A 13,905-nucleotide genomic window follows, 5' to 3' on the forward strand; every position below is an offset into this window, starting at 1 on the left:
TAATTCAACCCATAGTGTTCTTAACCAGTCCTTCTATGGCCATACGGAAACTTATTTCAATAACTCAACTCCACTGATTTTTGTATTACTCCCAGGGCCACTTCATTTGACACAGATCATTTCCTCACACATTCCTATGTTCAATAGCATAATATTTTAAAGGGAGACTGCAAATATGGAGAAAACACACACACGCCTAAAGAACTGCCTCCCCAGTGAGGCTTGCCTGACATTGTCACTTTGTTCTTTTAGATGCCACGTGAAGTCCTTTCTGTTTGCTCAGGCTTAAAAAAATTTTTTTTAAAAAAAGTTTTGTAATTCTTTGTATTACATTTTGTATTTTATATTGTAATTTGTTTGTTTTGTGTTATGTGTTTTAATTGGATGTTTTTATTGTTGTATTGTTGTGAGCTGTCCAGAGAACAATTTGTTATGGGGCGGTTAACAAATAAAGTTTATTATTAATATAATATGAAACCCAACCATCTTGTCTCTTATGTGTGTGTTTAACACATGTTCTCACATAGAGAACATAACCCTTTCAACTGTTATGGTTGTCCTTACAAGGATATTAGACATTAGAGCTCTATGAATAAAACTTACTGGAAGCAATTCAAAAATTGGCATTTCATAGATGGACTTTTGTGTAGGGTGCCCTCTGGTGTGGACACTAGTTCTAACATCAGGGGACACAGTTCTCAATCATTTTTAATACAAGTTTGCCAGAGAATACACTGACACACTGACAGGGATTCTCCCGAGATAGTTAAACTTGGATTTGTACTTGACTTGCTTCTCTTGATATAGCTGGATATAATCGGAACCTCTTTAAGTAAATAAGCATCTAACACAGTTGCTGTGTACCTAACTCTCTTGTTCCTGGTCCATTATTAAACAAGATGCTAGACAGGAGCATATTAGAATGATGGCTGAATCGTGTAATATTTATCAAGAAAACGCGGTAACATGATGCTTCAGGAAACTGAAGTGTGGAACAAACCAACTTTACTTAACCCTTTTGGGATTCCTAAGTCTCTGATCCAGATATCAGAGCCCTTGCTGTCTCATGCATGCACAAGAGGTCCCCCAAAAGGCACACATGATTTAAAATGTGCTGTGCCAGATGAAGGGCACAGAGCAGCCAGGTGCAAACCTGGGCTGCATGCATCTACCTTCATTTTGATAATTGTGTGAACAGCCCTGATGTATTTTGGACACCAGGTCCATCAGTTATTACACTATTCTTTACAGAAGGCAGACAGCCTAATTTGTATATTATATATACCGAGGCTGTTCAAACAAGCAGCCCTACCAGGCCAATCCTGGTGCTGCCCTGCAGGAATTTTCCCTGGATTATTACACAGGTAGGAGGGCACGAATGCACCCTTCTACCAAGGATCCCAGTCATGTGTCTGCTTGGGCTGCCTGCACAGCCGGGTGCCTAGAGCCCAGGGCTGGGTGCCCAAAGCACCCGGCTTGAGGGGAATCTCCCAATGCACCACACAGCTCATGTGGTGCATTTTGGGATTTCTGGAGGCTGGGCAGTGTTTCCCCGGCCACCAGAACACTGCACCCCAGCAGCAACTGTGTGAGTGGCGGCGCAGCAGAGGGCTAAAGAAGATCATGTGGGGGAAGGCATGTATATTCCTGCCTTCCCCCCAGCCCTCCCTAGCCACCAAGGATTTTGGTCATGTGAATGACCTTAATATTTGCTAATTATACAAATTTTGCTCTTATTTTATATGATTTCCCCCCAGTTTTTCAATATTTAAACAGTTTTTCAATATTTAAACTGCATGTAAATTAATGGTACACAAGGCTTTTGCATAGAGCTGAGTCATAGATTTAGACTAAGAGGAGACTGGAATGGGCAACTGAATGAGACTGGCCTTTTCTGTAAACTGTAGTGTTTTGTATGAGGGATTCTTAGCTGCACATCTAAATCATTCTTAGCCTTCAGTGCTGATGCTTGTACTGGCATCAGGGAAACAATTTTCAAATATTTAAAAATGTTTTAAAAATTAAAACGGGGGGGGGGGGCCTCACATTTTTCACAAGAAAGCCCCACTGTACTTTGTGAATATGAACTTTGTTGCTATCTTTTGGTGAGAGGGCATGTTGTAGCCCAAATGAGTTGTGGTCCCTCTCAACATCCCCAAATGCTCCCACTTCAGCGGGAGCTTGAAGAAGCTCTGTGCTTATCCACATGTTCCAATAGTAATCAGCAGTATGTACATTAATAGATAGATGGACAACACAAGGTGTTATCAACAAAATTTCAGTGCTCCAAAGAACTACTACTGGGGCTATTTTTGCTAGATATACAAACATCTTTATATAAAAGCATCTTTGAAGGAAATTTGAGAATGAGGTTCCTGGTACTAGATAAAACAGTAGACATAAAAAGAATGAAAATTTTATATAGGCATTCTACAGATTTAAATTTGAGAAACTAAATTCTGCTGTTCATTCAAACTTCAAAGCTGTTTCTTAGCACTCTTTCTTGATGGTAATAACAATTCATTAATCACCATTAGCGTTTTACCACTGGACCAAATTACTAGACACCAATGTAGTTGATATAAGACAAGTAATCTGTAATAGAATTGAGTAATTACTGTGGAACATGCACAATCAAAGCAAAATGCTTGATCAACTAACTGGGTTCTTGTTTAAATCAGTCAGATCAACACAACTGTGTAAAACAAACTGGAATTTTTGTTTCTTTGTACAAATCTGTTGAATAATATAAAGTTAAATAATGAAACTCCATTAAAGACAGATGGAAGTATTTTTTATTCTTCGTGAATTATCTGTGTAGTAGTGCAGGGAATATCTTAGAGACCACAATTTCTATATTTTTAGAGAATTAACATCAATATATATTCCCCTTGTCTCTGCCAAAACTGTTCCTCAATATTTCCACTGGCTATCCTAAGAGCAAGACTGTTTACACTTAGGGTGGTAAATGTAAATGTATTTTGGAATTCTCTGCTTGGAATTTAGTAGTGGTCATACACAATTCAGCATCCTAAAAATCTATTATTTCTTTTTTTTAAGCAAGTTTCCAGCCTTTAGGAGTACAGAAGTCTTGAAAGTGTGTGGATGAAATCTCTTGAGATGGAGGAGACTAAGTAGGAGTTATAGTGTTCAGGGCCGGACTTCATTGCCCTGCATATTTCCTTCTCCCACCCCATGATCAGAAAAGGCAGAATAAATTATGCAAAACATGAGAACATATGCAAATTTGCTTAATTTATAATTTGTACAAGTGGCAAAATGCAGGCTTTTCCCCCTTGGACAGAACTGGCTTCATAAGCAAAGAGTACATCCTGTCGGCAGTGTTTTGACAAAATCACATATGCTCAGTAGCAGAGCGCATGCATTGAACAAACAAGACCCCAGCTTCAATCCTTGATATCTCCATATAAGACGCAGAATATTGGAAAACTCTGTTTTGAAACCTTGGAAAGTTGCTGTCAGTGAGCAAAGACCATATCAGACTGAATAATATAAGGCAATTATTTCTACATCAATTTCTACTTCTATATTCTTGTTTACTTTTCAAACTTAAGAAAGGATATTGATCAATATGCAGTTTGTGCTATTTTCACATTCAAGCCTACATCAGCGATATATCCCATGTGTACTGCACTCATTAACACATTTAGGTGCAGAATGATTGATCTTTGATAACCAGTTAAGTCCTTACAGGTAAACCATGCCAAGAAGAAAGAATATACATACTTTCACCAACCACATAACTGGCTGGAAAATAGCCTTGCTGTCCATTCACCAGGCTGCCAAACCACCAGTTATCATTATCTTTGTATAACACTTGGATAGTGTCACTGCGATGGATGGTTAGCTCATCTGATCGATGCGCTGTGTAGTCATAAAGAGCCACTACCTAAAAGAGAGATAAGGCCACCACAGTTTTATCACAACTGTACCACAGAGACGGAAGGCCAACATTCATTTCCTCTTATAGAAAAGTTGCTGTAACCAAAGCTACATTTTGGTGAAAGCTGAAGCTGTCTCAGGTTTGGGGGCTGGTGGGAACACAGCAGGAGAAGCAAGATAAAGGGGCTGTGGGATTGTAGAAAGGGTTAAGAACATTCAAAGGCACCAAGATTAGCTTTAAAAAAAAAACACCCAGCAGCTGTTAGTTTTATAAGCAAATAAAAGTTTGATACATTGGCTTTCTTGGAATTGTTATATTACTTTCAGAATCCAATTTGTTTATGAGCTTGTCTGTCTGTAAGTACAAAATAACAGAACATTCTGGAATAAGAAGTATGAGATGGTTCAAATTAAAAGAAAAATATTACAGAACATTGGAACAACTTGGTTTTGATTACTCATCTGAACTAATTTTTAATATGTCTTCAAAAAAAATATTTCTGCACAAATGTTTAGTACAATGGATCATTTTACTCTAAATAAATGGTTTTCAGACTTTCTACCTTGAGGCAACCTTTCCTACATTGGCTTGCTAATCTCCTGCCCCCTGTGTATCTACAACATAAAACTTGTGTGTGTTGCAGAGGACTCTGGGAAATGTTCACACAAGGTGCTGCCCAGGTCTGCTGAGTTTCTCGGCTGATCCATGTGAAATGGGCTGACCCTTTATTCATTCATTCATTCATTCGATTTTTCTACCACCCTTCTGAAATGGCTCAGGGCGGTTTACAATTAAAACAGAAACCATTAAAACCAATAACAATTAAAACAAATATAAATATAACAATTAAAACATCTTAAAAACAATTAAACTATCAGAATAATTAAAACTCTGAAAACCAGGTTAGCATTATAACAATTAAAAATAATTAAAAACCCTGAAAGGCCAGGCCAAACAGATGGGTTTTAAGGGCTCTCTTGAAGGTCACTAAGGAGTTAAGATTGCCCTTCAAACAGGGGTTATCAACTGTGGGTCGCAAGATGACTCCCATCAACCCCAGCCTTTGGCACTGTGGTTGGGGATAATGGGTGCTGTAGTCTGATAACATCTGGGGATCCATGGTTAAGAACCCCCACCTTAGAAGATGACAAACACTTCAATGAAAAGGCACATAGCACTGAAAGATGGGTAATGGCAGGCAGGGTGTCTTTCAAGAATGTTTGTCCATCATTAAAGGTAAAGTGTGCTGTCAAGTCGATTTCAGCTCATGGTGCCCACAGAGCCCTGTGGTTTTCTTTGGTAGAATACAGGAGGGGTTTACCATTGCCTCCTCCCACGCAGTATGAGATGATGCCTTTCAGCATCTTCCTATATCGCTGCTGCCCGATTCGAACCGGCAACCTTCTGCTTGTCAGTCAAACATTTCCCCACTTAAGGTGGTGGTAGAACTGGTAATCTTATTGGAAAACTGATAATCTTTCAAGGAACCTCAGGGGCCTTTCACATAATCAGGCAGACTGGTGGGCGAGGAGAAGGCCAGGTTAAGCCTAGCTTCCCCGCAGACAATCTGGACTGGTTCAGCTGCACTGCAACGCTGTGCACACAACAGCCACGGCAGCAACTGGTGCGGTGTTCTGGGGGAATCTCACAATGCACCATGTGATGAGCACAGTGCATTGGGGGATTGCCCTGGGAGACCAGCACTATAGACGCTCATCTGTGTGTCAGGGTGGGTTGCAAACAGCCCACATTGACACATGATCCCGGAGCCTGGGTTAATGGGGTGCTTGCTCCATTAACCCATTAAGCGAAGCCAGGTTTTGGCGCTCAGTTTGGTGCAGCAGCAGTGCTGGGAACCATGCCAGGATCCTAAGCCTAGGCTTGGTGCTCATGAGAACAGCCTCTCAGGCTTCTCTAGTAGTTTGAAATCCACTGTTTTAAACTATACTTCATCACCATTGACTGGATAGAACTTTTACTAACTTTGCTCGTCTTGTAGAGATTATTCAAATCCACTATCCAGGGTCCTCTTAGCTCTTTTCAAGAAAAAGCTGGAAACTGCTCCTAATTCATGTGCAATACTGGAAAAAATTGCATTCTGGAAAAAGGAACATTGGTATTCACCGATTAAGATAAAACTGAAGAACCCTTAAATAAGCCCCCTGTGGGTGGTTCCTCTCAGTTTGCTTGAACAGCTCTAGCCCAAAACAGGGGAAAAAAACCCAGCCACAACAGCTAAAAAATATAAATAGGTAAAAGAAGCCCACACTGGCTCAACGGGGGGGGGGAAGAATGTGAGAATAAGAATACAGCAGAAGGAACGGGCAGCCCCCTCCCAGACTGTAGATCCAGCCAATAATCCCGGTTGGGCTTGGGTGACCTCTGTTACCAGCAAGAAGAAACCTTCATGGTGAGTACCAACATTCCTTTCTCTGATGGTATAGGTCACCCAACATAGGTAATACCACAATACACAACCAAAGGTGGGAACAAGCCCAGGCTGGATCTATTGTCCGGGAAGGAGCTGTTGCAGGACCCACTGATCAAATGCCACCCGAGACAATGTGTGCTCATCCAGTCTGTAATGCCTGGAAAACACAGAATGTGACTTCCATGCAGCAGCCTTACAAATCTCCTCCAGGGATGCATTGGTCCCTGAGCAGCCGACGTGCCAGCCGATCTTGTTGAATGGGCATTAACTCAGCCAGAATTTGGCAAATGCTGTGACTCGTAGGGAACTACGATATAAGACTTGACCCAACAAGCAATCGTGGCCGTTGATGCCTTCTGGCTCATATTGGACAGACAGAATGAAACAAACAAGGCATCTGATTTCTAAAATGGTGCAGTCCTGTCAGTGTAGGTGCAAATTGCCCTTCACACATCCAGTTTGTGCCACTGCTTTCCCCCGGCATGTTTATGCTCAGGGCAAAATGAAGGCAAGTAAATGTTCGCAGACCTGTGGAACACTGAATTGACCTTCAGAGTGAAGGACAGATCCAGTATCAGCGGCACCAAGTCTTCCCCCAACAAGGATAGGAGAATCTTAATTCTTTCCAGAGGAAGGTAGAAACGGTTGTCCATGGTGTCCACAGTCACCCCCAGGTGTTGTAGGTGCGGAGAGGGTGTGAGGTGACTTTTCCCTTCATCCACCATGAAACCATGTTGCTGAAGACATGTCATTGTTCTTTGTAGTGCCAATCGCACCTCCCCCTCTGTTCTGGCTCATATGAGATCATCCAAATAACAGTATAAGTGGACTCCTTAAAGCCTGGTATGCTACTTGTGGCACCAGTACCTTTGTAAAAACACGGGTGCGGGGGGAGGACAGGCCAAACGGCAGGGCCCTGTATTGGTAGTGATGCCCCTAATAGCAAAAAGTGTAGCAACATCTTGCTGTCCAGGTTCATCGGCACATGGAGGTAGGCCTCTGAAAGTCTATTGATGCCAGGTAGTCTCCAGCCTGTAAAGCTTCTTCAATGGAGCGTAGCGTCTCCATGTGAAGCATCCTCTTGACTATATACTTGTTAACTGCCTTGATGTCCAGCACCACTCTTAAGAAGCTGTCTTTCTTTGGAACAGATAAGAGGATGGAGTATATTCCTCTGCCTTTCCTGTCTGCTGGTACTGGTTCTATGGCCCTTATTTGTATTAAATGTTGAATGGCTTGTAGTAGCCAAAGGTGTTTAGATGGTTTTCTGGATCTCGGGGTAGGTAGGAACTTGTCTCCTAGTTGACGATAGAGCTCCATCGTGTACCCCGATTCATAATGGAGAGAACCCAGAGATCTGATGTGGATTATTTCAAAGTGGGACAAAAGTCTGAAGGGCAGTTCCCCACTTTTCTGCAGTGACCATCAGGACTTCTGCCTGGGCCCCTTAGCCTGGGTGGAAAAGAAGGTCCTGTTTTGTAGAGTGAAGGACTGGCTGCCTTGTTCTCTAGCTCTATTCCAGTATGATTTATAGGTTCTTGTGGAGTCCCTTGGATGAAAAGAAGGGCAAAAGGCCCTGAATGGTTGTGAGAACCAGAGCAAGGGAGCCCCTTATACTCCCATTTGTGCTTCTCCTTAGTCTCTGATGGAGCATGCCAAGAACCTAATGCTGTCCAGCATGGCATCAGGAGTGAATGTTGTGGCCCTATGCAGTTTTAACTGTTTACAGCTCTTCTTTACCGGGTCTGATGGAGGGTTATTAAATAGCTCATCTATACAGAAACTCTGGAAACCAATGAGGCGGTAGTGTCAGCTCTGATGGCCATAGACGTGGACTTGTGGGCCCTGCAAATGGTGGCCTCCGCCTTTTTATTGCTTGGTTCCTTGAGCATGGAGTCCCTGTCCTTGGGCACCACCGTGGCACTGAGGAGAGCCACAATTGGTGCATCTGTGAGGGGAACTCTGAGTATGACTAAGGTGTCCTCCTCAAGGTTATAAAGCTTGTTAGCCAGCGCAGTAGCATGTCTAGATGTAGCGGGGGGGAGCTCCATTCCTCCCTGGTAGTATTGGTAACTCCTTAGGTGTAGGTACCCTGGTGTGTGGTATCTTAGGCTTTGGGAGCATGAGGGATCCCTTCATAATAACTACATCCTTATCTGAGCTATTAGTTTTTAATCTCAAGGCAGATATCTCCTGGTTAATCAGAAGCCGAAAATCCTCCATTCAAAATAAACATTGTTTGGAAGTAGGGGGTGAATTATCATCAGATATCTCCTCCTCCTCAGAGCATAAATCCAAATTTGAGTCAGGTGGGACAGATAACTCTTGGAGTCCAACCAGATGCAATATTTCAGGACATCCCACCCCCTCTCCCTAGTCCTCTGATTATCTGTTATGCCTATTCTGCTTTTTATGCTTTTTCCTAATTGATTTTTTGTGTTTTTAACAGGTGCAGTTTCTGATGAGGAAGGAGATACTTCTCCACCTCTTACATGCCTTAAGGCCCTTGTGTGATTTTAAGGACTGCTGAATTGGACTGCTGAATTGCCTCCGGCACCTAACACTCAAATTCACGGGGGTGAGTAGGCCCTCTGAAGTGCCTGGCTGGCTGGGTCCCACTGTTTGCTGGGACTTAAGTGGGGTGGAGACAGAGGTCACTTGTTCAGCCTATCACAGGGGGCCTATTTAAGGATTCTTCAATTTTGTCTTAATCCTGCCTCCTGGAGCATGGGGGGTGGGGGTCGCATAACCCACATTGGGTGAACTCCTATACCAGCAGAGAAGAACATGGTGATGGAAGAGGAACAATGCTTTTAGTGTTTCTGCTGTCGCTGGCCACACAGACTACAGCATCTTTCTGTTAAGAAAGAAAAGTCTCACTGCTGCCAAGCTGCTTGCTCCACCAGCTACAAAACTCTCGTGTCACTTTTGTAGGTTTCCCTGCCACAAACCTCCCCTCCATTTTTGCTGAAGGTTTGTGTGTGTGGTGAAAATAGAGGAGGACTTTTGCACTAATTTTAAACAGGACCACTTAGTCCAGTGTTTAAAATGTTCAGAAGTCTTGGGTAATGCTTTAGTTCATGATGAAGCACTGATTGAAATGTTCACTATTACAGTGAAAACCTGTAAATTAAAGGGCCTATGATGACTCCTAGGACCATCTTTATGCACGTAAATACAGTGTATGCTTCAAAATATTGTATTTGCCTAGACTCTGAAATAAAGACCAAAATATAATAACTGATGGCTGCAATTCTATGCAAACATACTTGGGGGTAAATCCTACTGAACACAGAGGGATTAACTTCTGAATAAACATGCATAGAAGTGCACTATAACATAACATGAATCTTGGCTTTGAGTACTTTTGAAATATTTGGAATCGATATATTCTTAAAGTCAATGGTGAAGAATTTAAGGTCCCTTTAGAAGAGTTAATTATGAATAATCTTTAATCTAAACAACTGTGTGGGGGAGACATTAAATTGAACAAAGAGATTTAAAAACTGCACAGAACTTACTGTTTCTTGGACAGGGATTGAACTAGTGTCTCCTCCATAAAACCCAGCTGGAAACTCAGCACTCTAAAATAAATTATTTCACATGAATAGATTGCATTAGTAAGATGTCTTTCTATAATCTATGTTCAACTACTATATACCTTATTTCAAAATGTACTTCCTTATGCATAATTACAGCAAATAGGCAATACAAATTAAAAATAGTGGAAATATCTGAAATGACATAGTTGGGAAGATAACCGAAAATTGCAATGGAAAACAAGGATGGTTTGGATGTTGGCCAGTGATCACAATCCTACATGCAAACTGCTTACAATCCCATGGATTTCAGTACATTTTTAAGAAGCTTGTGCACAGAATTGGAGCCAGTGGGAGCTATACACCAAGCACTACTATTTTGCAAACTCCATGAATTGTAATGAACTGTGTCCAACAGGTTTCCAGGTGCTGCATCACCCAAGGCAGGGTGGGGGTGAGGTAGGGAGACCATCCCCCTCACCAGATGCATTGTCCACCATTCTGATCATTTTGAATATCTCCATGTGGTGTCGGGATCACAGTTGGGATTCTGCCCACCCTGCTGCCTAACAATTTCCCTGTACGAGCTGCTTGAGGTGGTGTCAGATGTGGTGTTGCGAACCCCAAGGCTCTTAGTCTTGGAGGACTTTAATGTCCATGCTGAGGCTGCCCTATCTGGTTCAACTCGGGACTTCATGTCCTCCATGATGACCTTGGGCTTGTCTCAAATGATATCTGGCTCCACACATGTGGCAGGTCATACATTCAATCTGGTTTTGGGGTCATCAGTAGACAGTGGTGCTCCATGGATTATCCAGGAGGCTTTAACACTGTTTTCATGGACAGATCACTATCTGGTGAAGATTGGACTTGGGGTCAACCTGGTATACCACTGCAAGGGTGGGGGACCAGTTAGGATGGTCTACCCCCAGAGGCTATAGATCCTAATGGATTCCTAATGGCTGTGGTGGACTTTTCTGCTAAAAGAGCAGACAATCATGTCAATGCCCTGGACTCCCTCTGTTATGAAGAGATGAACCGGATGATTGACATGATCATGCCTAAGTGTCCTCTCCACACATGTGGCAGGCTGAGCCAAGCCGGTAGATGGCTTGAGCATTGATGGTGGGAAACTCAGAATGAACATGAGTGAACACAGGCTAGAGCCAATATTAGTGCCTACTCTGTGGTGGGGTGGTGGTGGTCGTGGTGATGGGAAAGAAATCTTACTTTTAAGCTTACTTTTAAGCCACATTACGTTTGTTCAATGTCATCTAGTGGAGCTTTTTCGAGTGGTTTGGGGCTACTCAGTGAGGGCACCAAAGATAATCAAATTGAACCTTCATCAGCCTGCTGTGACCAATTTGCATTACATTTTGCTGATAAAATTGCTTGTATCCAGGCTGACTTGGATGTTAAGTTATTTGCAGAACAAAAAAATATAGGATCTATACACATATGCCACAAAAAGAACCAAAAAGATCCCCAACCAAACTGTCCAATGAGGAAGAAAGGAATAACCACAATATAATAGTGAGTGACTATGTTAGAAAATGTATTCAGTATGGATCAGTTGATGAATATAGACAGCACAACTGTATTGTCAACTATGAACAATGGAGCACATAGTAGAAATGAACACATAGATGATAAAGTCTACAAACTATATATCAAAATAGAACAATGGAGTCCATAAGGTGAAAAGATGAATGAAGAAGTCCACACGCTACGGTGAACGGGTGACCATTTCAAGATATTTCTTTGTCAAATGCCAGTGGACATAGGTCTTGTAAATTGACATTGGTCAGCATCTTGATCTTCTATGAAATGAAACTCAGTCATTATATAAACCTCTAACGTATTTCAAGAAGCATTGATTTGTTGATTAAGTGCCATCAAGATGGTGTTGACTCTTAGCGACCATAGATAGATTCTTTCCAAGTTGCTCTTTCCAAGTTGATCTGTCTTCAACTTGGCTTTTATGGTCTCTCAGTGGTGTATTCATTGCTGTTGTGATCAAGTCCATCTACCTTGCTGCTGATCGTCCTCATCTTCTCTTTCCTTCAACTTTCCCCAGCATTATGGATTTCTCAAGGGAGCTGAGTTTTTGCATAATGTGTCCAAAGTATGATGGTTTGAGCCTGATAGTTGTGCCTCAAGTGATAATTCTGGATTGATTTGTTCTGTGATCCATTTGTTTGTTTTCCTGGCTGTCCATGGTATCCTCAAAAGTCTTCTTCAGAACCTTTGTGCCTTGAGTGAAAACTCTACATTAATTTGTTCTATAATCCATTTGTTTGTTTTCCTGGCTGACCACAGCCAGTGTTTCCTATAACAGGGATTCTCAGATGTTGTTGACGCCAATTCCCAGAATTCCCAGCTGCAATGACTTTTGCTTGGGGATTATGGGAGTTGTAGTCAACATCACCTGGGAATCCCTGTCAGAGGAAACACTGATGGCAGTATCTTCAAAAGTCTTCTCCAACACCAAAGTTCAAAAGCATCAATACATTTTCTACCTTGCTTCTTCAAAGTCTAGCTTTTGCATCCATAGAGTGTCACAGGGAAAACTATTGTCTGAACAATTCTAATCTTTGTAGGTATAGACACGTCACAGCATCTAAATATCCTTTCCAAGGCATTCACTGCAACCCTACCAAGTGTGAGTCTGCAGCATATTTCTTGACTGCTGGATCCTTTGCTGTTGACAGTTGATCCTAAAAGGCAGAAGCTATCCACCTCTTCAATGTCGTCATTAACACTTCTGAGGCTGGGTCATTCTAATGACCCATTGTCATTAGTTTAGTCTTCTTTACATTTAGTCATAGTCCCATTTTTTCACTGTGCTCCTTGACTTTCATCACTAGAGCTTGCAGATCATCCACATTCTCAGCTATCAAAGTGGTGTCATCAGCATAGTGCAGGTTATTGATGTTTCTTCCTCCAGCTTTGAAGCCATGCTCATCTTCTTCAAATCCAGCTGCTTTCAGTATATGTTCAGCGTATAAGTTGAATAAATAAGGAGAAAGTATACAGTCTTATCTTACTCCTTTGCCAATCTGGAACCAGTCTGTTTCACCATGTTTCATTTGGGCTCAGGCTTCTTGTCCTGTGTATAGATTTCTCATGAGAACAATGAGATATTCTGGGATGCCCATTTTCCTAAGGACATTCCACAGCTTGACATGGTTGAAGCAACTGGAGGCTTTTCTGTAGTCAATAAAGCACATATTGACTTCTTTTTGGTATTCTTTGACTTTCTCAATTATCCAACGTGCATTAGCAATGATATTTCTTGTTCCTTGGCCTTTTCTGAAACTAGCTTGAACATCTAGTATTTCCCTTTCCACGTAGGGCTCTAATCTGAGTTGTATGATCCCAAGCATTATTTTGTTAGCATGTGAAATTAAGGATATTGTGCGATGGTTTGTGCAATCTGTTAAATTTCATTTCTTTGATATGGGTATGTAAACTGACCTTTCCAATATATCCCCCCGAGGGATGCTTTGTACCCATTAACATATTGATACATTAAACAGTGAAGCTCTACACACAATAAGTGCATAGAAGAGCCTTGAAGGGTTCTGCGGGGAGAGCGGGTCAAGTCCCACAAGTGCGCGGGGCATTTTGGGGAGACCCCCAAGGCCAGGAGGCTTGCTGTAGCCTTCTGGTTGGGGATCTACTCACAAATTGCTGCAACTCACGATCGCCAAAACGGGGTTAGCGGAGCACTCGCTCCATTTACCTAATTTAAGTGGGGGGAGGGACAATTAAATGTGCTAACCACTGGGAGTCACATGGTGGTTCACACACGTGGGGGAAACCGGACTGGGCCCCCTTAGCCCGGTTTCCTCTGCGCGTGTGAATAGCCTCAGTAAGTTTAAGTGAAACTTACAGTTGACTGGTTATATTGCCAAATGTGATGAAAACATATTCTTGTCTCTATCCCAAAGGTAAAGAGATACTGGGGTTAGAAAAACACTCAACTAGTAAGGGATATAAAGTCAGAAAATAAAAACCTTGTCAAAAAC

The 13,905-nt window shown here is 42.0% G+C and overlaps 1 protein-coding gene across 9 annotated transcripts in view; it reads right to left on the minus strand.

Moving 5' to 3' along the window:
* The window catches only part of AHI1 (Abelson helper integration site 1), a 184,473-nt gene that overhangs the window by 9,229 nt on the left and 161,339 nt on the right, over nt 1-13,905 (minus strand). For all 9 annotated transcript variants that reach the window (XM_053288476.1, XM_053288440.1, XM_053288454.1 and 6 more), the window contains 2 exons: nt 9,857-9,919; nt 3,748-3,910 (listed from right to left, as the gene is read on the minus strand). In XM_053288476.1, the coding sequence (XP_053144451.1) occupies nt 3,748-3,910; nt 9,857-9,919 (226 nt within the window). The remainder of the gene's footprint in view (nt 1-3,747; nt 3,911-9,856; nt 9,920-13,905) is intronic.

This window comes from Hemicordylus capensis, chromosome 1 (assembly GCF_027244095.1).
Source record: "Hemicordylus capensis ecotype Gifberg chromosome 1, rHemCap1.1.pri, whole genome shotgun sequence".
In the NCBI taxonomy this organism is placed as follows: domain Eukaryota; kingdom Metazoa; phylum Chordata; class Lepidosauria; order Squamata; family Cordylidae; genus Hemicordylus; species Hemicordylus capensis.